The sequence below is a fragment of the Oncorhynchus gorbuscha genome, unplaced genomic scaffold (assembly GCF_021184085.1).
Source record: "Oncorhynchus gorbuscha isolate QuinsamMale2020 ecotype Even-year unplaced genomic scaffold, OgorEven_v1.0 Un_scaffold_934, whole genome shotgun sequence".
NCBI classification, from domain to species: domain Eukaryota; kingdom Metazoa; phylum Chordata; class Actinopteri; order Salmoniformes; family Salmonidae; genus Oncorhynchus; species Oncorhynchus gorbuscha.
In genome coordinates this window covers 48,628-76,538 of record NW_025745886.1, presented here as the reverse complement: position 1 = coordinate 76,538, position 27,911 = coordinate 48,628, and the positions used below count along the sequence as shown (strand labels likewise).

The 27,911-nt window shown below is 45.7% G+C and overlaps 1 protein-coding gene across 1 annotated transcript; it reads left to right on the top strand.

The window, feature by feature from the left end:
• Window positions 1-7: 7 nt before the first annotated feature.
• On the top strand, window positions 8-27,684 carry LOC124020839 (tumor necrosis factor receptor superfamily member 11B-like). Its single transcript, XM_046336122.1, has 7 exons — window positions 8-217; window positions 11,262-11,631; window positions 18,024-18,239; window positions 26,332-26,556; window positions 26,757-26,872; window positions 27,093-27,188; window positions 27,476-27,684. The coding sequence occupies exons 1-7, from the start codon at window positions 170-172 to the stop codon at window positions 27,653-27,655; spliced, it is 1,251 nt and encodes a 416-aa protein (XP_046192078.1). The 5' UTR covers window positions 8-169; the 3' UTR covers window positions 27,656-27,684.
• Window positions 27,685-27,911: the final 227 nt, after the last annotated feature.

Below are 27,911 nucleotides of genomic sequence, written 5' to 3'. Positions count from 1 at the left end.
GCAATCATAGCAAGTATGCATTTATTTGAAGGAGAAACCCTGTAAGAAGGCAAAGCGAAGAAGCCCGCTAGTCGTAATGCCACCAAAGTGGGTGGGCACACTTCCTAACTATAAGTATGGAAACAACCTCGTCTCGTCCTAACGGATTTCTACTACAGAGGAGACTGAGATGAGCGCTAACGTTATGAGACCACAGCCAGCAATGAAATTACACGTGGTGAGTATTTTACCTTCACGTTGTTGATATTCTCCGTGGACTATGTTTGGCGAAGGGGTTCATTCTAACGATTGAATAGATTATTCCAACGAGTGAATTGTGAGATTAGAACAGTGTGCAGATGAACGATACATCCCGGTTATATTCGATGCGATGCGCTCCTCCATCAAAACGCAGCACAGGTAGGTAGTCTATTCTGTGTTTAAATCATCTTTGCTTATAGAAATTGTAGCTCTTGGTCTTTGGTGAAAGGGGAGACTAATATTAGTAGAAATTAGACGTTTCTAACTGTGATTGTTTTGAAAAAGTCGTTGTATGGACGAAAGTTTTGAACAGATTTCTTTGACATATTTAATACTTTGTATTGTAATGTAAACTAAATCGATAATGTTTATGCGTCAATGACTATTAGAAATAGTACCGGCTTCATAGAGCCTAAACGCCAACATGCTGCTATATTTCTCGACCACATGACCCTTCTGACATAGGTGTGTATTGTATTTTCAACTCTCTCCGTCATGACTCAATTTGTTTCAGGCTGAATTTGCATAACTTGTTGGTTAGAGATGGTTCCCACCCCTACACATACCATGTTTAATTTTCCTAAACCAATCCTAAAAAGGAACCATGAACTGCATCAGTATTTATTTTTATTTGTGCGACATGCATGAAACGTGACAATTACTCAATTTGGTATTTTTTGTATTTTTTTAAAACTAGGCAAGTCAGTTAAGAACAAATTCTTATTTTCAATGACGGCCTAGGAACTGTGAGTAAACTGCCTTGTTTTTGGGGGCAGAACGACTTTTACCTTCTCAGCTCTGGGATTAACCACTAGGCTACCTGCCGTCCCTACACTCTAACCACTAGGCTACCTGCCGTCCCTACACTCTAACCACTAGGCTACCTGCCGTCCCTACACTCTAACCACTAGGCTACCTGCCTGTCCCTACACTCTAACCACTAGGCTACCTGCCGTAACCACCTCCACTCTAAACACTAGGCTACCTGCCGTCCCTACACTCTAACCACTAGGCTACCTGAACCCGTCCCTACACTCTAACCACTAGGCTACCTGCCGTCCCTACACTCTAACCACTAGGCTACCTGCCTGTCCCTACACTCTAACCACTAGGCTACCTGCCTAGGTCCCTCCCTACTCTACCTGCCGTCCCTACACTCTAACCACTAGGCTACCTGCCTGTCCCTACACTCTAACCCTACACTCTAACCACTAGGCTACCTGCCGTCCCTCCACTCTAACCCTGTCCCCCCACTCTAACCACTAGGCTACCTGTCCCTACACTCTAACCACCTATCCCTCCTAACTAGGCTACCTGCCTGCCCCTACACTCTAACCACTAGGCTACCTGCCTGTCCCCCCCTAACCACTCTAACCACTAGGTTACCTGCTGCCATCCCTCCACTATAACCACAAGGCTACCTGCCGTCCCTCCACTCTAACCACTAGGCTACCTGCCGTCCCTCCACTCTAACCACTAGGTTACCTGCCGTCCCTCCACTCTAACCACTAGGTTAATGGAGTTGAGATGTAGGTTATGTTTTTATTTCCTGTAGGACCAATGTTAAGTGAATCAAGATTCCATAGATAGTGAGTGACTGCTGTGAGAATTTGTCCTAAAAGTGCCTGCTTCTGGCCCAACGGTGTGTTAGTAGACAGGCGATGATGCGACATAATAATGATTTAGGATATTACACTGGTGGTAGTGTAGTTCTCACCTCTCTGTTTTGGTACAGAAAGCACAGTTGTTTCCTTTGATGTGTTTTGCATGGTGTCCTTCCTATCTGGGCCTCATAAAGGGGTTTGCATATGTCCATGTTGAGATCTGTATCAGATTAAAAACCAGTAGAGAACTTGTATGAAAATAAACGTATTCTATTTTCATTGAACTCTTTATGCCGCGTGTGTGTGTCCTCTGTGTGTGTGTGTGTGTGTCCTCTGTGTGTGTGTGTGTGTGTCCTCTGTGTGTGTGTGTTGAATGATTGAAACACAGATACACATTGTGTCTGATATGATAGGCTACACTTGCCTTCTGTGTAAATGAATGCAGGTGATATTAATGTGAAAGCAGAGCCAGGGAGCTATTCTTCCATGTGGATTGTTCTACATGTGGCTTGTTATCTTTTAACTCTTTATCTTTATGCTCTGCCCCCGGTGGTGTCTGCACTCGGTGGTGTCTGCACTCGGTGGCGTCTGCACTCGGTGGCGTCTGTTACAGACAACTTCCCCAAAATGAGCCGTTCGCGAGGTGACAGAGAGAAATGTGTCAAAAGGTCACCCTATAACGCCCTGCAGAATAAACACAAATCTTTTTTTTGTTGTTGTCAAATACTGAGGCTTTACACACACACACACACACACACACACACACACACACACACACACACACACACACACACACACACACACACACACACACACACACACACACACACACACACACACACACACACACACACACACACACACACACACACACACACACCACCTAACGTTTATTAAGAAAGGAACACATCATCCCAAAGGGAAGCTTCTTTACAGCGACTACAGTAACTTCCTCTTTTACATCAACAGTAGTAGTGATGCCGTCAGTTAGTGTTTCTGTCATACCGGTCTGCTCTAATAGCATGGAAACACTGAGAGACAGTGTCTCTATCCTTTTCTCTACTCTAATAGCATGGAAACACTGAGAGACAGTGTCTCTATCCTTTTCTCTACTCTAATAGCATGGAAACACTGAGAGACAGTGTCTCTATCCTTTTCTCTACTCTAATAGCATGGAAACACTGAGAGACAGTGTCTCTATCCTTTTCTCTACTCTAATAGCATGGAAACACTGAGAGACAGTGTCTCTATCCTTTTCTCTACTCTAATAGCATGGAAACACTGAGAGACGGTGTCTCTATCCTTTTCTCTACTCTAATAGCATGGAAACACTGAGAGACGGTGTCTCTATCCTTTTCTCTACTCTAATAGCATGGAAACACTGAGAGACGGTGTCTCTATCCTTTTCTCTACTCTAATAGCATGGAAACACTGAGAGACGGTGTCTCTATCCTTTTCTCTACTCTAATAGCATGGAAACACTGAGAGACAGTGTCTCTATCCTTTTCTCTACTCTAATAGCATGGAAACACTGAGAGACAGTGTCTCTATCCTTTTCTCTACTCTAATAGCATGGAAACACTGAGAGACAGTGTCTCTATCCTTTTCTCTACTCTAATAGCATGGAAACACTGAGAGACAGTGTCTCTATCCTTTTCTCTACTCTAATAGCATGGAAACACTGAGAGACAGTGTCTCTATCCTTTCTCTACTCTAATAGCATGGAAACACTGAGAGACAGTGTCTCTATCCTTTTCTCTACTCTAATAGCATGGAAACACTGAGAGACAGTGTCTCTATCCTTTTCTCTACTCTAATAGCATGGAAACACTGAGAGACAGTGTCTCTATCCTTTTCTCTACTCTAATAGCATGGAAACACTGAGAGACAGTGTCTCTATCCTTTTCTCTGCTCTAATAGCATGGAAACACTGAGAGACAGTGTCTCTATCCTTTTCTCTACTCTAATAGCATGGAAACACTGAGAGACAGTGTCTCTATCCTTTCTCTACTCTAATAGCATGGAAACACTGAGAGACAGTGTCTCTATCTCTGATTTCTCTACTCTAATAGCATGGAAACACTGAGAGACAGTGTCTCTATCCTTTTCTCTACTCTAAAGATAATGGAAACACTGAGAGACAGTGTTTCTATCATTTCTCTACTCTTTAAGTTGTCAATCACGTACTGTGGAAACAGCATGACTCAATGCCATCTAAATGACTACAGGAACATTTCCGTTTGGGGATCCACCCTGGTTCTCAGGTGAGTTAGGTGGTAGTTTAAACATCCTCCAAAATGACTCGGAAGTTGGTGGAAATGTCCATTGAAAGAATCCTTAAAAACAAACAGAATCCGTTTCAACACATTTCTGATGAAGGCTGTGTTCCAATCCTTGATTGATGCAGCGTTACAACTAACAGATTATAATTTATGATGAAGGAGGCCGTTCAAGACTTAATGATTAACTAAAGATAATATAAACATTTCTGATGAAGAAAGACTCAGTTTCAATCATTTCTGATGAAGAAAGACTCCGTTTCAATCATTTCTGATGAAGAAAGACTCAGTTTCAATCATTTCTGATGAAGAAAGACTCAGTTTCAATCATTTCTGATGAAGAAAGACTCAGTTTCAATCATTTCTGATGAAGAAAGACTCAGTTTCAATCATTTCTGATGAAGAAAGACTGAGTTTCAATCATTTCTGATGAAGAAAGACTCAGTTTCATGAAGAAAATGTTTCAATCATTTCTGATGAAGAAAGATCGTTTCAATCAATTTCTGATGAAGAAAGACTCTAAATGATATGGATGATCAATGACTAAATGTTCAATGACATACTCTGGCATGGTTACACATACTGTATGAATCTCTGCTATCGCTGCTACTGTTCATTTTTAATACTTGGCTACCTGCCTGTACTGTTACAGGTTTCTGAAAAAGTTAGTTGGTGGACATTTTATTGACCAGTTTCAAATATTGATTTGTGACTTTTATTTCTTATTTTTGTTAGGACTCCGTTTTTTTTTTTTAAACTGCATTGTTGGTTAAGGGCTTGTCAGTCAGCATTTAAATGTAAGGTCTACTACATCTGTTGTATTCAGCATTTCACTGAAGGGTCTACTACACCTGTTGTATTCAGCATGTCACTGTAAGGTCTACTACATCTGTTGTATTCAGCATTTCACTGTAAGGTCTACTACACCTGTTGTATTAAGCATTTCACTGTAAGGTCTACTACACCTGTTGTATTAAGCATTTCACTGTAAGGTCTACTACACCTGTTGTATTAAGCATTTCACTGTAAGGTCTACTACACCTGTTGTATTCAGCATTTCACTGTAAGGTCTACTACATCTGTTGTATTCAGCATTTCACTGTAAGGTCTACTACACCTGTTGTATTCAGCATTTCACTGTAAGGTCTACTACACCTGTTGTATTCAGCATTTCACTGTAAGGTCTACTACACCTGTTGTATTCAGCATTTCACTGTAAGGTCTACTACACCTGTTGTATTCAGCATTTCACTGTAAGGTCTACTACACCTGTTGTATTAAGCATTTCACTGTAAGGTCTACTACACCTGTTGTATTCAGCATTTCACTGTAAGGTCTACTACACCTGTTGTATTCAGCATTTCACTGTAAGGTCTACCTACACCTGTTGTATTCAGCATGTCACTGTAAGGTCTACTACACCTGTTGTATTCAGCATTTCACTGTAAGGTCTACTACACCTGTTGTATTCAGCATTTCACTGTGAGGTCTACTACACCTGTTGTATTCAGCATTTCACTGTAAGGTCTACTACACCTGTTGTATTCAGCATTTCACTGTAAGGTCTACTACACCTGTTGTATTCAGCATTTCACTGTAAGGTCTACCTACACCTGTTGTATTCAGCATTTCACTGTAAGGTCTACTACACCTGTTGTATTCAGCATTTCACTGTAAGGTCTACTACACCTGTTGTATTCAGCATGTCACTGTAAGGTCTACTACACCTGTTGTATTCAGCATTTCACTGTAAGGTCTACCTACACCTGTTGTATTCAGCATTTCACTGTAAGGTCTACTACACCTGTTGTATTCAGCATTTCACTGTAAGGTCTACTACACCTGTTGTATTCAGCATGTCACTGTAAGGTCTACTACGTTGAACGTGCCAGATTTGTCATTCTCCTAGGTTTATTAAGTTGTAATGTCTCACGGTATGTGTATGCTATATCATCTGTATAATAACATTTGATTTGATAGTGCACTGTTACCCATCTGCTTAGCCCCTGGTCCTTGATGGTTTACAATTTCATCAAGTAGAGCACTGTTTGATGACAACATGCCTGGTAAAATAAGGGTTAATAAACAACTCCAATAGATGTTCTGAGTCCATGTTTAATGATGACATCACATCAGAAGACCAGGACCCTAGGACTTTTGTGTAAAGTAGTCCCACTTTAATTGGTGCCGTCTGTCCCTTTAATAGTGCACTATGAGGGAATGTGCCATTTTGGGAACCAGCCGGTCTGGCCTTTTGATGGTTTTTACAGCAGTCAGTCATTCTATGAGACGTTAGCATATAACAGTCATTATACATGTTTGATATCTCTCATTAAATACTTGAAATCCCCAGATGACAACCTGAACTTTTCAGTTACTGATTTATATGAGAGTGTTTTTCCAGTATTTCTGTCCTCCAACAAGATGGTTACCATAATGATGATACCATGATAGACTCTGTTACCACAGAGACAGACGCTGGGGCAATATTGCTGGAATTTCATCCTCCGCAGATATTGTTGCTTAGGTTTGGTTTTAAGCCAATAGTGGCTACTCCAGGGGTGGGATAATGTCAATGTTGTGTTGATTTAGCTACTAATAGCATAGGATTGGTGCAGGGATGGTAGCTCGTGATGTTGGAGACCATATTTCTTATACCAGTCGAGACCATCCTATTCCAATGAGTTAAAAGGGACAGTGATTTAAACATTTAAACATGTTATTTCGACACGCTTTGACGATCGGACTGAGCATTTCAATGGAAAATTATGATAATGTCCAGGGAAATAAATTTTTCAAAAAATATATTTGGGATGGAGTTATTTTCACAGCATGACATCACACACACAGTGATTATTTGAAAAATACAATTGAAAAAGTTGGAGGTAGGCTTTACAGGGGTGAACAAGTGCAACACTTTAGGAGAAGGAGAGATAGTTGGGACATCACAAGCTACTCATTTGTTTTCAAACTGTCAAATAGGTACATCCTTCTCTTATTCCCTGCAACTCTTCCCCTGGTCCTTAGTGTTCAACAGAAAGTAGTGTACTATGTTATCAACTCTTCCCCTGGTCCTAGTTACAACAGAAAGCCCTATGGGGACCCTATTACTATATAGTGCACTACTGTTGACCAGAACCCTATGGGGACCCTATTCAACAGAAAGTAGTGTACTATGTTTATCAACTCTTCCCCTGGTCCTTAGTGTACAACAGAAAGTAGTGAACTATGTTACCCTCTTCCCCTGGTCCTTAGTGTACAACAGAAAGTAGTGGGGACCCTATGTTTCCCTGACAACATGCCTGGTAAAATAAGGGTTAATAAACAACTCCAATAGATGTTCTGAGTCCATGTTAATGATGACATCACCAGAAGACCATTGCCTGGGGGTTTTGTGTTCCTCTTTAATTGCTCTAATCCCTTTAAATGATAGCACATGGAAATGACTGTCTGTCTAACCAGCCGGTCTGGTGATGGTTTTACTGCTGCTCATTCTATGAACGTTAGCATATAACACATTATACATACAAATGATATCTACTTTTTAAATACTTGTGCCAGATGACAAGCCTAGTTTTCAGTTACTATTTATATGAGAGTGTTTTTTTAAAAGTATTTCTGTCAAGTCAACAAGATGGTTAGTATGTTGATAGAAATCACGCACCACAGCCTGACAGTCAGGGGCAATAATGCTGGAAATGAATTGGCAGATATTTTTAAGGTTTGGCTTTTTAAGCCAATAGTTAACCAGGGGTGGGATAATGTCAATGTTGTGTTGATTTAGCTACTCATAGCCTAGGCTTGAGCTACTGGTAGCTCGTGATGTTGGAAACCTCTGCTCGAGTCGAGACCATCCTATCCGCCAATCAGGATGTTGTATTGTAAACATTTAAACATGTGTTCGTCAGAGGATAGTATGAGCATTTTTAAAAGGTAGCCCAGGGAAATAAATGATTCAGAAAAGTATATTTAGAGTTATTTTATGAAATTAACACACACAGTGATGGTTTAAAAGTCAAGAAAAAGACTGTATGTTGTTTTTAAATGAACAAGTGCCACTTTAGGAGGAAGGAGAGATAGTTGGGACATTACCTAAGGCTGTTTTTTAAATGGCACGCCCATAGCCTGAGTTAGTTGAGGAAGTAGTATGTTGACCCTTTCCCTAAAATCAGCTCCACTAGCCTGAGTTAGTCAGAGGAAGTAGTATGGGGACCCTATTTTTAAATCACTACTGAGTTAGTCAGAGGAAGTAGTATGTTTTTTTTTAAATCACGCTCCATAGCCTGAGTTAGTCCCTATTGTTTTATACAGTGCACTACATAGAATAGGAGGCCATTTGGGAAGTAGCCTAGGTCCTCCAAAATCGTTCCTCCCAGTCAGCTGCTGGGTGTGTTCCTCCTCAGTGCTTAATGCAGGGAAATGATTTGGAAATGACTGTCTGTCATACCTGAGGGTAGATGGTGGTTTAGCTTGAATATGGAAAAAATAGGCTACAGCACTTTAGTCAGAGGAAGTAGTATGTTGTTTTTTAAATCACGCTCCATAGCCAGAGTTAGTCAGAGGAAGTAGTATGTTGTTTTTTAAATCACGCTCCATAGCCTGAGTTAGTCAGAGGAAGTAGTATGTTGTTTTTTTAAATCACGCTCCATAGCCTGAGTTAGTCAGAGGAAGTAGTATGTTGTTTTTTAAATCACGCTCCATAGCCTGAGTTAGTCAGAGGAAGTAGTATGTTGTTTTTTAAATCACGCTCCATAGCCTGAGTTAGTCAGAGGAAGTAGTATGTTGTTTTTTAAATCACGCTCCATAGCCTGAGTTAGTCAGAGGAAGTAGTATGTTTTTTTTAAATCACGCTCCATAGCCTGAGTTAGTTAGAGGAAGTAGTATGTTGTTTTTTAAATCACGCTCCATAGCCTGAGTTAGTCAGAGGAAGTAGTATGTTGTTTTTTAAATCACGCTCCTGCCCTGATTTCAGAGGTTTGGACACTGACGAGCAGAATAACATCTCCTTGACTGACTACTGTGTAATACACTAGTAAACTCTTTATGCGTCCCAAATTGCACCCTATTCCCTATATAGCCCTATGGGCCCTGGTCAAAAGTAGTGCACTACATAGGGAGCCATATTTGTATTTTAACTAGATCAGTTCAGTTCAGTTAAGTCAGTTAAGTCAGTTCAGAACAAATTCTTATTTACAATGACAGCCTACTCCGGCCAAACCCTAACGACGCTGGGCCAATTGTGCGCCGCCCTATGGGACTCCCAATCACGGCCGGTTGTGATACAGCCTGGAATCAAACCAGGGTCTGTAGTGACGCCTCTAGCACTGAGATGCAGCGCCTTAAGACCGCTGAGCCACTAAGCCTCTGTCTGAGGGGATGTACACACTCCAGCTGTATTCCCTCTCAGCTGGCGAACGGCCACAGGAGTCATCCAATGTGACTTCCCTTCAGATGATCAGAACATTGTAATTATGGGCGACAGAGCAGCGTGTAATTTTGGTCTAGAGCTCTGTAGCAGAATGTCATTGAATGGTGACTTCCAACTGAATGGTGAAAGGTCAAAAGTTCAACAATGTCTTTATTCCAGAACTTCCATATACAGAATGCACAGGGGCATTTCCCGGGAGTAAAACAAGCAACTTGCATGGGTTTAACAGTTTACAGTAAGGTATTTAGCTGACAGTTTACAGTAAGGTATTTAGCTGACAGTTTACAGTAAGGTATTTAGCTGACAGTTTACAGTTAGTATTTAGCTGACAGTTTACAGTAAGGATTTAGCTGACAGTTTACAGTAAGGATTTAGATGGATTTGGTCTGGAGACTGAAGGGAAGGGAAGGAAGAGAAGGTAGAAGGGACAGAAAGACAGAAGGGAAGAGGGGCTTGGGAAATCAGTCTACTCCCTAGGTTTTCAGTGTCCATGCTCCATGTTTATTTGGCCTGCAGCCAGTATAGGTCACCCCAAGCCAGTATAGGTCACCCCAAGCCAGTATAGGTCACCCCAAGCCAGTATAGGTCACCCCAAGCCAGTATAGGTCACCCCAAGCCAGTATAGGTCACTCCAGGCCAGGACAGTATAGGTCACTCCAGGCCAGGACAGTATAGGTCACCCCAGGCCAAGACAGTATAGGTCACCTCAAGCCAGTATAGGTCCCCCCAGGCCAGGACAGTATAGGTCCCCCCAGGCCGGGCCAGTATAGGTCACCCAAGGCCGGGCCAGTATAGGCCACCCCAGGCCGGGCCAGTATAGGTCACCCAAGGCCAGTATTGGCCACCACAAGTCAGTATAGGTCACCCCAGGCCAGGCAAGTCAGGTCCCCCCAGGCCAGTATAGGTCACCCCAGGCCAGTATAGGTCTCCCAAGGCCAGTGTTGGCCACCACAAGTCAGTATAGGTCACCCCAGGCCAGGCAAGTCAGGTCCCCCCAGGCCAGTATAGGGCACCCCAGGCCAGGTCAGTTTAAGTCACCCCAGTTGATAGGTCACGCCAGGCCAGTATAGGTCACCCCAGGCCAGTATAGGTCACCCCAGGCCAGTATAGGTCACCCCAGGCCAGTATAGGTCACCCCAGGCCAGTATAGGTCACCCCAGGCCAGTATAGGTCACCCCAGGCCAAGGCCTATACAGTGCTGCAGGAGATTCTGAGGGACATTGCTGACTGGATACAGTGTTTTTCATGACAGTGGCGTATGGGAGGTAGGGGAAGTCCCCAGAGGGAGAATTGACATCTGGGCCACAGCGGTGAAAGGCTGCTGCCTTGCTTACTGCTGCTTTACACTGTCAATCACAGACACGCTTCTATTTAGTCCTGCCTGGTTTCTGGCTTCATATAACACTTAGTCACTCAGTCAATCACCCCAGGCTTGGGTTACACTCGGTCAATCACAACAAGCCTGAACGCTTAGTTTCTCTGGCATCAGATTCTGTCTAATCTGGTGGTTCTCTCTGTTCTCTCTCCCTCTTCTCTCTTTCTCTGTTCTCAACTCTTCTCCCTCCTCTCTCTGTTCTCTGATTCTCTCTTTATCTTTCTATATCTTTCTATATCTCTCCCTCTCTCTTTCTCCCCCCTCTCTCTTTCTCCCCCTCTCTATCCCCCCCCCTCTCTCTCTCTCTCCCCCTCTCTCTCTCTATTTCTCCACAGCTCTTCGCCATTTCCTTCTCCTGGGCGTTCCACGAGGTCCCACCCCCTAAGTACCAGCACTACGACCCCTTGACCTCTGAACTCCTCCTGTGTGACCAGTGTCCGCCCGGCACGGCCGTCCTGACCCACTGTACCGCCGAAACCCCCACCGCCTGCTCGCCGTGCCCCGAGCGGTCCTTCTCAGAACACTGGCACTGGGGCGACAGCTGCCAATACTGCACGACCGTCTGCAAGGAGAGGCAGCTGGTCAGTCAGGAGTGTAACAGAACCCACGACCAGCTGTGTGAGTGTATTCCAGGCTACCACCTGGTGGTGGAGTTCTGCATTAAACACACGTCCTGCCCACCTGGCTTCGGCGTAACTGCTCTAGGTAGGTCATCTATGTTGTTATTACAATCAACCAATGACTGAATGAATTGATTGACTGAAATGTTGTTGTTTTTGGTTTTGGTTTTATGATGCACATGAAGCTGTGGTGCTGAAGGTTCTTGTTCATTCTTTAAACTGCTGTTGGTTTATTTAACTTGGCTGAAGATCCTCCCTCTCTTTTGATTGGTACTTCCAGTTATATACTCATACATAATGGTTTGCAAATGTTATTCCTGGTCAGCCCATGTCCTCAGAGGGGGAAGTGTTTACTCAGCCTGTGGTAGGTCTAATCAGTCTATAATATAATAGTACTGTACTCTCCATTACCCAGAATCCACTGCTGTATGGTCCTGACCTGTTCTGTTCTCTATGAGAGCCCACTGATAGTACTGAGTGTGTTGGCAGAGGACCAGACAGAGGCAGAGCTGTGAGTGGCAGGCCTTTTCATCAGACATAATAACTCTGCTGCCTGGCTGTCATCATCACCAGGATCTCTCCTCTCCTGTCAGCTCACTCAGATAGGGTATGTCCCACATGTCCCTATATAGTGCACTGCTTTTGACCAGAGCCCTATGTGCCCTCATTCTAAAATAGTGCACTATATAGGGAACAGGGTGCCATTTGGGATGCAACCAAAGCTAAGCAGGATCAAGATCACGGCAGACACTAAACTACGCCTTTGTCATTTGTACGTTGTTCTCGTTGGCCTCCTTCCCCTCCTTTTAATTATAACGTTCCTCAGCCTTCAGTCCTGGTTTGTGATTCAGACGTATTCCAGGCCAGAGGAGGAGAGGGGAGGGGAGGGGAGTGGAGGAGAGGAGGGGAGAGGCTGGGAGAGAGGGGAGAGAAGAGGGGTGATGAGAGGGGAAGGAAAGAAGATGAGAGGGGAGAAGAGAGGAGAGGAGAGGGGAAGAGGGGAGGGGAGGGGGGAAGAGGGGGGAGAGAGAAGAGAGGGGAGGAGAGAGGGGAGGAGAGAGGGAGGGGAGGGGAGGGGAGGAGGAGGGGAGAGAGAGGGGAGGAGGAGAGGGGGAGAGGGGAGGAGAAGAGAGGAGAGGGGAGGAGAGAGAGGGAGAGGGAGAGGAGAAGAGAGAGAGAGGAGAGGAGGGAGGGGAGGAGAGAGGGAGGGGAGGGGAGAGAGAGAGAGGAGAGGGGAGGAGAAGTGGAGATGAGAGGGGGGAAGGAGGAGATGAGAGAGGAGAGAGGAGAGGAGAGAGAGGAGAGAGAGGGGAGAGGGGGAGGAGAAGAGAGGAGAGGGGAGAAGAGAGGGAGGGGAGGAGAAGAGAGGAGAGGGGAGGAGAGAGGAGAGGGGAGGAGGAGAAGAGGGGGAGAGGAGGAGAGGGGAGGAGAAGATGGGAGGGGAGGGAGGGAGGAGAGAGGAGGGGGGAGGAGGAGAGGAGGGGGGAGAGGGAAGGTTTCCTAGAGAGAGAGGGGAGGAGAAGAGACTGGGGCTGGAAGAGGTTTTCCTACCTGAGGGGAATCAGAAGTGAGACTGGGGCTGGAAGATGAGGGAGAAGAGAGGGAGGGGAGGGATCAGAGAGAGGGGAGGGGGGAGACTGGGGAGGGAGGAGAAGGGGAGGAGGAGAGAGGGGTCTGATCAGAGACTGGGGCTGGAAGATGTTTCCTAGAGGAGAGGGGATCAGACAGAGAGAGGGGAGGATCAGGAGATATTTCCTCTCTGTCTCTGGAGGGACTGGGAGGAGAGAGAGAGAGACTGGGGAGGGAAGATGACCTGAGTCTGTATCAGGGAGGGGCTGGAGAGAGAGGATAAGATAGAGAGAGTCTCTGGAGGAGAGGAGACTGGGGCTGGAAGAGTTTCCTAGGGGGGAGAGGAGGGGAAGGGTGGTGGAGAGGAGTGGAGGGTTTTGTTTCTGGACAGAGTTTTAGTTTCAATAGTCTGTTGAACGTCTCAGTTAGAGATGATGAATAGAGACATGTCAGATTCTATTGGAGACAGTTAGACAGGATCAGCTCCATATTTCCTCTCTGTCTCTGTATCAGACGGTTAGACTGGGGCTGGAAGATGTTTCCTACCTGAGTCTGTATCAGACAGACTGGGGCTGGAAGATGTTTCCTACCTGAGTCTGTATCAGACAGTTAGACTGGGGCTGGAAGATGTTTCCTACCTGAGTCTGTATCAGACAGTTAGACTGGGGCTGGAAGATGTTTCCTACCTGAGTCTGTATCAGACTGTTAGACTGGGGCTGGAAGATGTTTCCTACCTGAGTCTGTATCAGACTGTTAGACTGGGGCTGGAAGATGTTTCCTACCTGAGTCTGTATCAGACAGTTAGACTGGGGCTGGAAGATGTTTCCTACCTGTGTCTGTATCAGACAGACTGGGGCTGGAAGATGTTTCCTACCTGAGTCTGTATCAGACGGTTAGACTGGGGCTGGAAGATGTTTCCTACCTGTGTCTGTATCAGACAGACTGGGGCTGGAAGATGTTTCCTACCTGAGTCTGTATCAGACGGTTAGACTGGGGCTGGAAGATGTTTCCTACCTGAGTCTGTATCAGAAGGTTAGACTGGGGCTGGAAGATGTTTCCTACCTGAGTCTGTATCAGACAGTTAGACTGGGGCTGGAAGATGTTTCCTACCTGAGTCTGTATCAGACAGTTAGACTGGGGCTGGAAGATGTTTCCTACCTGAGTCTGTATCAGACAGTTAGACTGGGGCTGGAAGATGTTTCCTACCTGAGTCTGTATCAGACAGACTGGGGCTGGAAGATGTTTCCTACCTGAGTCTGTATCAGACAGACTGGGACTGGAAGATGTTTCCTACCTGAGTCTGTATCAGACAGACTGGGGCTGGAAGATGTTTCCTACCTACCTAATTTGTTTCAAATTGGGATTAACATTGATTTAATTGTACAATTATTTTAGTCAATGAACTTCACAAAATACTCTGTAATGTCAAAGTGGAAGAACAATTCAAATAGAGATTTTTTTTAAATTAATGTAAAATAAAACACTAATATATCTTGATTAATGAAGTATTCAACCCGCTGAGTCAATACATGTTAGAATAACCTTTGGCAGCGATTACAGCTTTTTACAGTCTTTTCTGGACATCTCCTGTCTGACCTTTTATTTCCTTTGTTTTGTCATTATTTAGGCTGGTCAGGGTGAGAGTTGGGGTGGGAAGTCTATGTTTGTTTTTCTATGATTTTGGGGATCTCTATGTTTCGGCCTAGTATGGTTCTCAATCAGAGGCAGGTGTCATTAGTTGTCTCTGATTGAGAATCATACTTAGGTAGCCTGGGTTTCACTGTTTGTTTATTGGGTGATTGTCTATGTTAGTTGCTTGTGTTCAGCACAGTTCTCATTATAGCGTCACGGTCGTTTCACGGTCGTTATTCGTTTATTGTTTTGTATAGTTTGACAAGCTGAACAGTGAATTTGTCTCCTAGTGTCTGATGTAAAGCAGACTGAATCACGTTTTGCTTAGTTCTATTCGGTTTATTTTTCCCTCAAACTCCCTAGTCCTTGCCGATGACAAGCATACCCATAACAAAATGCAGCCACCATCTTCCTTGAAAATATTAAGATTGAATAACGCTTTGTATTTAGGACAAAAAGTTAATTGCTTTGCCACATTCTTTTCAGTATTTTTTTGTGCCTAATTGCAAATATATTTTTTATTCTGGAAATGTTTCTTTATTTTCACTCAGTCCTTTATGTTATTATTTCTGGAGTAACTACAGTGTTGTTGATCCATCCTCAGTTATCTCCTATCTCAGCCATTAAACTCTGTAACTGTTTTAAAATCACCATTGGTGAAATCCCTGAGCAGTTTCCTTCCTCTCTGGCAACTGAGTTGGAAAGGGTTCCTGTATCTTTGTAGTGACTGGGTGTATTGATACACCATCCAAAGCGTAATGAATAACTGCACCATGCTCAAAGGGATATTTTTACCCATCTACCAATAGGTTCCCTTCTTTTTACGAAAACATTGGAAAACCTCCCTGGTCTTTGTGGTTGAATCTGTGCTTGAAATTCACTGCTTGACTGAGAGACCTTACAGATAATTGAATGTATGGGGTACAGAGATGGGGTAGTCATCATTTTAAAAATTCTGAACACTACCAAAACATTTCTGACGCATTGAAGGTCCCCAAGAACAAAGTGGCCTCCATCATTCTTAAATGTAAAAAGTTTGCAACCACCAGGGTTCTTCCAAGAGCTGGCCACCCGGCCAAACTGAGCAATCAGGGGAGAAGGGCCTTGATCAGGGAGCTGACTAAGAATCCGATGGTCAATCTGACAGAGCTCCAGAGTTCCTCTGTGGAGATGGGTGAACCTTTCAGAAGGACAACCATCTCTGCAGCGCTCCACCAATCAGGCCTTTATGGTAGAGTGGCCAGACGGAAGCCACTCCTCAGTAAAAGGCACATGACAGCCCGCTTGGAGTTAGCCAAAAGGCACCTAAAGACTCAGACCATGAGAAACAAAATTCTCTGGTCTGATGAAACCAAGATCGAACTCTTTGGCCTGAATGCCAAGCATCACGTCTGGAGGAAACCTGGCACCATCCCTACGGTGAAGCATGGTGGTGGCAGCATCAGGCAGTGGGGATGTTTTTCAGCGGCAGGGACTGGGAGACTAGTCAGAATCAAGGGAAAGATAAACGGAGCAAAGTACAGAGAGATCCTTAATGAAAACCTGCTCCAGAGCGCTCAGGACCTCAGACTGGGGTGAAGGTTCACCTTCCAACAGGACAATGTCCTTGAGGGTCCCTGCCAAAACCCGGGCATCTCTGGAGAGACAATGAAAATAGCTGTGCAGCAACACTCCCCATCCTACCTGACAGAGCTTGAGAAGATCTGCAGAGAAGACTGGGAGAAACTCCCCAAATACAGGTGTGCCAAGCTTGTAGCGTCATACCCAAGAAGACTCCAGGCCGTAATCGCTGCCAAAGGTGCTTCAACAAAGTACTGAGTAAAGGGTCTGAATACTTATGTAAATGTGATATTTCAGTTTTTTTGTATTTTTATACATGTGCAAAAATGTCTGAAAAAACAGTTTTTTGCTTTGTCATTATGGGGTATTGTGTGTCGATTGATGAGAAAATAAGTCTGTAATGTAACAAAATATAGAAGAAGTTAAGTGGTCTGTATACTTTCCAAATAGCCTGTATGGCTTGTCAACCTGAGGATCTATGACCACTGTATGGCTTGTCAACCTGAGGATCTATGACCACTGTATGGCTTGTCAACCTGAGGATCTATGACCACTGTATGGCTTGTCAACCTGAGGATCTATGACCACTGTATGGCTTGTCAACCTGAGGATCTATGACCACTGTATGGCTTGTCAACCTGAGGATCTATGACCTCTGTATGGCTTGTCAACCTGAGGATCTATGACCACTGTATGGCTTGTCAACCTGAGGATCTATGACCACTGTATGGCTTGTCAACCTGAGGATCTATGACCACTGTATGGCTTGTCAACCTGAGGATCTATGACCACTGTATGGCTTGTCAACCTGAGGATCTATGACCACTGTATGGCTTGTCAACCTGAGGATCTATGACCACTGTATGGCTTGTCAACCTGAGGATCTATGACCACTGTATGGCTAGTCAACCTGAGGATCTATGACCACTGTATGGCTTGTCAACCTGAGGATCTATGACCGCTGTATGGCTTGTCAACCTGAGGATCTATGACCGCTGTATGGCTTGTCAACCTGAGGATCTATGACCGCTGTATGGCTTGTCAACCTGAGGATCTATGACCTAGTGAAGATGCTCTGCTGGTCACTTGTAGTAATAACTAGTCATTTCATATAGACTTATGAGTTAATGTACACAAATATGCCTTGTCACACGCTTTGTCATCATGCCATCTGTTTTCACGCAAATATGCCTTGTCACACGCTTTGTCATCCTGTCATCTGTTTTCACGCAAATATGCCTTGTCACACGCTTTGTCATCATGTCATCTGTTTTCACGCAAATATGCCTTGTCACACGCTTTGTCATCACGTCATCTGTTTTCACACAAATATGCCTTGTCACCTTGTCATCTCTGTCAAATATGATCATACTGGATGCATGAAGGACCGTATACAGTCTCCGATTCTCACTTCTTCTCTGTTCTAAAGCAGGATGTGGTAGATAGCGTTATAGCACCGTTTAGTAGTTTACTCCTGTCTAAACAATGAAACTCCACAGATCCACTGCTGCTTTATAATGAGAACCACGTACCACAACTTGTAACTTGACATATTGGAAATGTATAACCTGAAGAGGCTTGATGTGAAAAGAGCCATTTCTCTCAGATTGTGATTAAAAACATGATCCCCACCTGTAAAAAAAAAAAAAAAAAGAAAGAAATGATCTTGGTCAGGTGTCATAAATTGGAAGTTTGTTTTGTGTTCTGCTCTCCTAGGTACACCAGAGATAGACACGGCGTGTGAGGCGTGTCCGCAGGGCCTGTTCTCCAGCCGGATGTCTGCCAGCGAGCCATGTGTGCCTCACAGGAACTGCTCTGAGCTGGGCTTGAAGACCCTCCGACCAGGGACCCCCACCCAGAACACACTGTGTGAGAACAAGGCTGAAGGATCTGTCCTGGAGTGCTCCCAACACCACACACAGTGTCACACTGGTGAGAATATTGTCATGTTTGTCATTTATTATCTTGTCTTGTCCCTGTGCTTCCCATTCTATTCGTTTCCCTCTGCTGGTCTTATTTGGTTCTTTCCCTCCTTCTAGTATCTTTTTCCCCCCTCCTCTCTCACTGCAAATATCTCTTTTTATTCGAAATGTTTCTTTATTCCCAGCTGTTCCTATTCCCTAATCATCATTTAGTCTTCTGGAGTAACACCTGTTCCCGATCCTTTCCCCTGATTAGAGTCCCTATTTATCCTTTGTGTTCCGTTCCTGTCCCTCGGTTCCTTTATTGTATTCACCATGCTGTGATTGCGTTTCGCCCTGTCCTGTCGTGTTTTTGCAACGTGATTGTGTAAAGCCCTTCCTGTGTTTTTTGCCTTCATCAGATGCTGCGTGTGAGCAGGTGTCTTGATACACCATCCGCGCGACCTGCAGTCTGAATAACTTCTCCAGTTGTTTCCCTCTACAAGTCTAGAGGAGGTTACCCTGTTTTGGACTTAAATAAACTCTGTTTCTGTTAAGTGCTGGGTCCTCTTTCACCTTGACAGAAGGAACATTGGAATGGACCCCGACTCAGGTCTTTACACTGGTCAAGATCCTGTGCCATGCTGCAGACAAAGGAGTTGTCACTGCTCGCCATGCCGTGGAGAACCTGGCCGCTCAGGTTTGACCTCTCTGGACAGTTCCAGAGTCTACGTCTCGTGCCACCTGTTACTTCCTGGCCTCCATCCTCCAGAATAGGGTTAATAACCCACCTTGCTACTCCGGGCAGCCCACTGAGTGGCTCCTTTCTCACGCAGTGTGAGCTGTGCTCTCCCAACCCAACACATACTCAGGGAGAAGGGCCTTGTCATCCTCCTTACTGGCGGACTAAGAATGGGGCACAGCTATCTGGGAGGCAGGCTGAGCTCTAACAAGTTCCAGAACTTTAAAGAGGAGATGATTCGGGTTTTTGACCTTTCAGTTTTTGGTAGGGAGGACTAGGGCCCTGGCTTCCTTATGCCAAGCGGTCCATAACCATTATTCTATTGAGTTTCGCACTCTTGCTGCCTCTAGTGAGTCCAGAGCCGGCCACTCGCTCGTTTTCTGGAGGGACTCCACGCAGTGGTTAAGGATGATTCTCTCCCGGGAGGTTCCTTCAGATGTGGACTCTTTGTTCTTGTGGAGATTGCTCTCGCCATCCGCATAGAAAGACAGGTAGATCTTCGTCACCGGGCTCGTGGAAGAGACGCATCAACGGTGTTTCCCTGCTCCGCATCGCAACCATCTCCCTCCTCTGGCTTTGAAGCTGAGCCCATGCAGCTGGGAGGGATTCGCACTCGACTAAGGAGAGGGAACGGAGGATCACCAACCGCCTGCTCATTGCAGGAGTTGCTGGACATTTTGTTTTCATGTCCAGTAAGAGGCCAGGGCCCATCAGTAAGCGGAGGGCAGAATGAGGCGAAACTACTCAGTCCTCTTCATCTAGATCTTGTACTACATGTCGGTCCATCTACGCTGGACCGGTTCGGGTGAAATGCAGTGCCTTGATTGACTCTGGGGCTGAGGTTGTTTCATGGACAGGAAGCATGGGTCGGAAACATAACATTCCTTTCAGACCGTTAGACAAGCCTACGCCCATGTTTGCCTTAGATGGTAGTCATCTTCCCAGTATCAAATTTGAGACACTACCTTTAACTCCACAGTATCTGTAACACAGTGAGACTATTTCTTTTTTGATTTTCCGTTCACCGTTTACACCTGTTGTTTTGGGTCATCCCTGGCAGTATGTCATAATCCTTCTATTAATTGGTCTAGTAAGATCCTACTCCAGGAACGTTTCTTGTCATGTGAAGTGGTAATGTCTGCCATCCCTCCCGTTTCTTCTCTCCCTACTGGAGATTTGACAGGAGTGCCGGAGGAATATCATGATCTGAATACGGTCTGTCAGTCGGTCCCAGCCAACTCCCTTCCTCCTCACCGGTCGTATGATTGTAGTATTGATCTCCTTCCAGGGACCACGCCTCCTCGAAAGACTATACTCTCTGTCGGCTCCCAAAAGGCTCTCGAGGATTATTTGTCTGTGTCTCTTGACGCCGGTACCATAGTGCCTTCTTCTTCTCCTGTTAAATTTTTGTTAAGAAAAAGGACGGTACTCTAACTGAGTCTTATCGAGGGAACATAAGTCTGTAAATTAAAAAATCTGTTATGGGTATTTTTCCCCTTATGTCATCAGCCTCGAATTCTGAAAAGCCAGTGCTTTACTAAGTTTGGACCTTGTAAACCAAATAGCAAAATGTCAAACTGGCGTTTAACACTCCCGTTAGACCAAGTACCGGGTTCTGCCTGAGGATCTATGACCACTGTATTTTGTCAACCATTAGTTAATGATGTTCTATGAGAGACATGCTTGAACACCTGAGGATCTTGACGATATCCTGATTTTTCTCAACCTCGAGATCTGTGACCACTGTATGGCTTTCAACTTTTGAGGATCTGACCACGTAAAGGCTGAGAAGGCTTGTCAACCTGAGGCATCAGATGGATTGAAACTATGGCTTCCAACCTGAGGATTGACCACTCCAAGGTCACGTGTCAGTTCTTTTAGGTCTATGACCACTATGGCTTTCAACCTGAGGATCTATGACCAGTTGGCAGCTCTTATGTCAACCTGAGGATCTCCAGTTTGGCGTCAACCTGAGGATCACTAGACTCACTGTAGGCTTGTCAACCTGAGGATCGTATGACCACTAAGGCTTCCAACCTGAGGATCATGACCCTCATGGCTTGTCAATCTGAGGCATCTATGACCACTGTATGGGTAACCTGAGGATCTATGACCACTGTATGGCGAATGTCAACCTGAGGTCGTTTGGACAGACCATAAGAACCTTGAGTACATCCGTTCTGCCATGGCTTGTCCCTGAGGTCAAGCTCGTTGGGCGTTGTTTGAAGGATCGTTTCAGTTTGTGTCAACCTGTAGCAAGAACACCAAGCCTGATGCCTTATCCCGTCTGTTTAGTTCTTCTGAGGCTTCTATGATCTCGAAGGGGATTCTTCCTTATCTGTTGTCGGGTTGACCTGGGTATTGAAAGACATAACTCCAGGCGCCGCATCTATAACCATCCTGTTTCCACACAAATCAGTTCTTCAGTGGGCTCACTCTGCCAAGTTAGCTGGTCATCCCAAATATGCCTTGTCATTCACGCTTTTGTGGCCACTCAGGAGCGTCATCTGTGGCTGCGTGTTCAGATATGCCTTGTCAGAAGAAGTCTGGTAATTTTTTTCTGCTTCTGCTCCTGTCTTGCTGGGTCTCAGTCTGTTCCCTGCCATCGCATCTCTCCTGTTCTTGTCCCTGCCCATTCTGTGTCTCACTGTCCCAGTACTCAGGACCGAGTAGTCTCCGATTCTCCTTTTTCTGTTCTAAAGCACGGTCCCAGACGTTTACTCCTGTCTAAACAATGATTTCCTCCAGATCCCCAGTGCTTTCCCGAGAGCGCCAGGAGAACCGGTACCACAACTTGTATGTTTGTCATTTAGAAATGTATAACCTGAAGAGGCTCTGCTGGTCTTAGCCATTCCTTCTCTCAGATTGTGATTAAAAACTGATCCCTATTCCCCTAATCATCATTTAAAAAAAGAAAGAACATGATCCTTTCAGGAGTCCCATTTAAGTTTGTTTTGGTTCCTCCTCTCCCGTAGGTACACCAGATTGTATAGACCACGGCGTGTGAGGCGTGTCCCAGGGCCTTTCTGCCAGTGATGTCTGCCAGTCCTGCCATGTTTTTGCCTTCATCAGGAACTGCTCTGAGCTGGGCTTGAAGACCCTCCCTACCAGGGACCCAGTCCACCCGAACACAGTTGTGAGAACAAGGCTGTGGAGGATCTGTCCTGGACTTAAATAAACTCCCAACACCACACACAGTGTCACACCTGTGAAAATATACAGGATAATGGTGATATATGCCAGACTCTCTTATCCAAAGCGATTTAAAGTCATACATTGTTGTTTTTTTTGTATGGGTGGCCCCAGCGGGAATCAAACCCACTACCTTTGGCGTTGCGAACGCCACGCTCTACCTCCTGAGCTGCACATGACCACAGCACATGCACCACGTAATGTCTATTTAAAAAAGTAATGAGCATCCCTAATCCACAGCTCTGCACGACGACCCACTCAGCTTCACACTGACTAAATGACCACAGTGTCTGACTCCTGTACTTTTACTAAGTATGTGAGTCTGAATGGGACAGATGTGCAACAGAGGTTAATGAGTAACTTCACCTGAAACTGAAAGACTTGTTTTCACTCCCCAAGAAAATACCTAGCCTTGATCTCAGCAGGTAAACACTGGTTGAAACCCAGTTAATCACAGCTGCCTACAGCGTTTCACTTGAACAGCAGGTCAACATCATCCCACTAACTCCAGACATCATCCCACTAACTCCAGACATCATCCCACTAACTCCAGACATCATCCCACTAACTCCAGACATCATCCCACTAACTCCAGACATCATCCCACTAACTCCACTAACTCCAGACATCATCCCTAACTAACTCCAGACATCATCCCACTAACTCATCCCACTAACTCCACTAACTCCAGACATCATCCCACTAACTCCACTAACTCCAGACATCATCCCACTAACTCCAGACGTCATCCCACTAACTCCAGTAACTCCAGACATCATCCCAATAACTCCAGATGTCATCCCCTAACTCCAGATGTCATCCCACTAACTCCAGGTCATCCCATCCCACTAAGACATCATCCCAGTAACTCCAGGCGTCATCCCACTAACTCCACTAACTCCAGACGTCATCCCACTAACTCCACTAACCAGGCGTCATCCCACTAACTCCCAGGCGTCATCCCACTAACTCCAGGCGTCATCCCACTAACTCCAGGCGTCATCCCACTAACTCCAGGCGTCATCCCACTAACTCCAGGCGTCATCCCACTAACTCCAGGCGTCTTCCCACTAACTCCAGGCGTCTTCCCACTCAACTCCAGGCGTCATCCCACTAACTCCAGGCGTCATCCCACTAACTCCAGGCGTCATCCCACTAACTCCAGGCGTCATCCCACTAACTCCAGGCGTCATCCCACTAACTCCAGGCGTCATCCCACTAACTCCAGGCGTCATCCCACTAACTCCAGGCGTCATCCCACTAACTCCAGGCGTCATCCCACTAACTCCAGGCGTCATCCCACTAACTCCAGGCGTCATCCCACTAACTCCAGGCGTCATCCCACTAACTCCAGGCGTCATCCCACTAACTCCAGGCGTCTTCCCACTAACTCCAGGCGTCTTCCCACTAACTCCAGGCGTCATCCCACTAACTCCAGGCGTCATCCCACTAACTCCAGGCGTCATCCCACTAACTCCAGGCGTCATCCCACTAACTCCAGGCGTCATCCCACTAACTCCAGGCGTCATCCCACTAACTCCAGGCGTCATCCCACTAACTCCAGGCGTCATCCCACTAACTCCAGGCGTCATCCCACTAACTCCAGGCGTCATCCCACTAACTCCAGGCGTCATCCCACTAACTCCAGGCGTCATCCCACTAACTCCAGGCGTCATCCCACTAACTCCAGGCGTCATCCCACTAACTCCAGGCGTCTTCCCACTAACTCCAGGCGTCTTCCCACTAACTCCAGGCGTCTTCCCACTAACTCCAGGCGTCTTCCCACTAACTCCAGGCGTCTTCCCACTAACTCCAGGCGTCTTCCCACTAACTCCAGGCGTCTTCCCACTAACTCCAGGCGTCATCCCACTAACTCCAGGCGTCATCCCACTAACTCCAGGCGTCATCCCACTAACTCCAGGCGTCATCCCACTAACTCCAGGCGTCATCCCACTAACTCCAGGCGTCATCCCACTAACTCCAGGCGTCATCCCACTAACTCCAGGCGTCATCCCACTAACTCCAGGCGTCATCCCACTAACTCCAGGCGTCATCCCACTAACCCCAGGCGTCATCCCACTAACCCCAGGCGTCATCCCACTAACCCCAGGCGTCATCCCACTAACTCCAGTAACTCCAGACAGTTTTTTCTTGAGCAGATGGTCTGGGGGCCGGAACACACTTACAGATAATTTGTAGACTGCATGAAGCCCAAACATATATAATATTTGACTAATACATAATAATTTCAAACCTTGCATACATTTGTATAGGGCGGCTCACATCCCATAGGGCGGCTCACATCCCATAGGGCGGCTCACATCCCATAGGGCGGCTCACATCCCATAGGGCGGCTCACATCCCATAGGGCGGCTCACATCCCATAGGGCGGCTCACAAATGGCCCATCGTCGTCCCGGTTAGGGTTTGGCCGGTGTAGGCCGTCATTGTAAATAGGAATTTGTTCTTATCTGACTTGCCAAGTTAAATAAAGGTTAAATAAAATAAGAAGTTTATGACCACGTGTCTTTCTAGTTTACGTGGGAATACTTGAACAGATTTCCTAAATTAAAATCAATTGGAGCTGATTTGCTGGGGTTTTTACAAGTATTTTATGCCTAACCATGAAAAACATGTTTTTTTTTTGCTCACAGGTCGTCAGTTTGGGTCTTACTCAGGCTGAAACCATGAAGAATGCTGCTGAGATCACACACATACACACACACACACACACCACACCACACCACAGAACCACAACACATTAGACTGAGCCTGATGAGTCTCCCAGGAGACCGAACACAGTACTGAGTTCTCATTCTAGAACCAGAACGATGCACACAGAACACCTGTCTTCCATCACACCATCTCTGCTGTGTGATGTATCACAATGAGCCGTGTCAGGGGGAAGTTGACTTCCATGAGAATCAACTCTTCACATGAAACTGAGTTCCTATAGGATGACTAACAACTCTCAGAGTAGAACACCCAGAACTGTTACTTTCCCTGGGGACTGACGCTCTCCTTAACAATTCATTCAGGATTTGTTTTCGTAGGATAGGACACACATACAATTACAATGATTCAGTCCTTCTATTTCTATGGTGACACCGCAGATCCTTTGCAAAGAATTAGAAAATAGTTTGAAGTAAAAATGTCAAATTGAGAGGAAATATGTCTTAAGCCGTTGGTTTAGATTTGAGAAAATGCTCTAAGTCAGACCTGCTGTAAGTCAGACCTGCTGTAAGTCAGACCTGCTGTAAATCTATCAGTAGGTGCAGACAATTCTCATCCTGAGAACTTGAAGCAGTACATCTCCATTTACCCAGTACTTTTCTATCATTGCACATTGCAGGTATACAAAGGTTTTGACATAAATACAGTAATCATGGCATCAGTGTAGCCCCACACCCGACCACCAGGGTAACCCCCAACCAACTCAGCCCTGCTGTAGGTCAGACCTGCATCCCAAAATGGCACCCTATTACCTATATAGTGCACTACTTTTGACCAGAGCCCTAGTGGCCCTGGTCAAAAGTGGTGCACTATAAAGGGAATGCGGTGCACTTTCGGAGTCAACTACAGACTTAGGAACGAAGCCAGAAGTACATAAGGAGGAAGGAGGAGAGGCTGTGAGGGGAAATGAGTGTGTCGCCGCTGGGATGGAACAAAGAAGTGAGAGGAAGTGATGTTTTCATTATCTGGTCTGGTAATGACTGGATACCCTCCATTACACACACACACACACACACACACACACACCACATCAGAGTGAGCCTGATGAGTCTCCCAGGAAACCAAACACAGTACTGAGTTCTAGAACCAGAACGATACACACAGAACACCTTTGTTCCATCACAGCAGGTCTGCTGTGTGACGTATCACAGTGAGCCGTATCGGGAGGAGGTTGAGGTCCATCTCCACGGGCGTTGAGGTCTTCATGTGAACTGGTGCTCATCATCTAGTGATTTGATATCTGTTCAATAGAATAAATGAATGTTTATTTGATAGAACCTGAATCAGAAAGGCTGTTTCTGGAATAGGATACAATTATGGTCCCAATAGAGTAAACCTAACACATCTGTCTCTTCACACAGAATCAATCAACATCTCAATGTATCGGAAAGAAAACATGTACCTAAGTACCAGGATGTAACGTCGGTGTCATCTCTCTCTCTCTCCCTCTGTCTCAGACGTGTCGCTGTGTGAGGAGGCCATCTTCCAGTCTCTGGCATCTCTCCGTCTGTCCTCCGTCCCCCTGGAGCGTCTCCTGGAGAGCCTGCCTGGGAAGAGGGTGGACAGGAAGAGTCTGGAGAAGCTTAAGAAGGCCTGCTCCCCCCAGCAGCAGATACTACTCCTGTTGAGACTCTGGAGAGAACAGAACAAAGACCAGGTTAAACTCTACGGCATCATTCAAGGTCAGTAGGATCTGTTTAGTAGAGCTCTGCTATTGGCTGCTGCATATGAGTTCTAAAGACTTTTATCCAATGAGAAGGTCCTGTTATGTCCTGGGCTCATCATATATATTATCCAGTGAACCACTGTGAGCGTAAGGTGTTCAGGTGTCTAACAGTAGTATCAGTTTAACCTGAGTTCCTCCTCTACCCTGTTGTCTCAGGTGTGAACCACTGTGAGCGTAAGGTGTTCAGGTGTGCGGGTTTGAAGAACCTGACCCTGGGTGACCTGATGATGGTGATGAAGAGTCTTCCAGGGGTCCGGGCTCACGAGGAAGACATCAGGGCATGACTAACCTTTCTCCATTATCTTTTCCCTCCACTGTGAGCGTAAGGTGTTCAGGTGTCTTACAGTAGTATCAGTTTAACCTGAGTTCCTCCTCTACCCTGTTATCTCAGGTGTGAACCACTGTGAGCGTAAGGTGTTCAGGTGTGGTCTCCTCATGCCGCTGATGATGGTGATGAAGAGTCTTCCAGGGGTCCGGGCTCACGAGGAAGACATCAGGGCCGTGGTCTCCTCATGCCGCTCCCAGCAGTACCTCCTGCAGCTCCTACACCTTTGGAAGAACCAGAACAAGGACCTGGACATCAATAAGGTATTGGTCCGCCACCACCATGCACATTAACACGCCTGCCTTAATCTAGACCAATTATGACTGTGGACATTCCTCATTTTTCCTTTTCTACGTACCAACAACAAGATAAGATTATCCAATTAGAAGTGTGTTGGGTTTCCTTTGATGAAAGCCCTGCAACGGAGAAGACGGAGTAACTGACTTGATCACTTTGTGTTCTCCTTGATCGTTAAAACAATGTAGTCTGTGTATGTATTTGTTTAAAATGGTGCAAAATAAAAGCTAATCTATGAATCCATCAATGAAAGGGTCTGAGTCACAGCCTGAGCAGGCTCCGACAGCAGGGGGCACCACGGCCGCTCCTCAGGAGCATCAAGAAGATCAACCGGATCATCTCCACCTCCTCCATACACAAGATGTACGAGAAGATGTTCCTCAACATGATCGAGGACGGGACCTGCTTCAACACCAAACCCTACAACCAATAGGAGACATGGGGCGGGTCTAAGGGGGGGAGAGGGGAGGGGGGGGCAGAACTGGGTTTCAAATACTTTAAAAATGTATAATTTGTTAGAGTCTGCCTGGAGTGACAGATGGATGGGGTTTGACGTGTTGTGGTGTTTCTATTGGTTTATTGCTCCAGACAAGCTCAATCGGGGTCAGATAAAGGTTATAAATTCATGTTTAAAGTATTTGCAACCCCGGTCTGATGGGGGTGGATCCTAACGTCCACTTACGTCAAAT

Excerpts from the sequence above, each read along its gene's own strand:
- LOC124020839 (XM_046336122.1), top strand. The coding sequence starts at position 170 with ATGAGCGCTAACGTTATGAGACCACAGCCAGCAATGAAATTACACGTG. Across the intron at positions 218-11,261 it reads CAGCAATGAAATTACACGTG|CTCTTCGCCATTTCCTTCTC; the intron begins GTGAGTATTTTA and ends ATTTCTCCACAG. Across the intron at positions 26,557-26,756 it reads ACTCTACGGCATCATTCAAG|GTGTGAACCACTGTGAGCGT; the intron begins GTCAGTAGGATC and ends CTGTTGTCTCAG.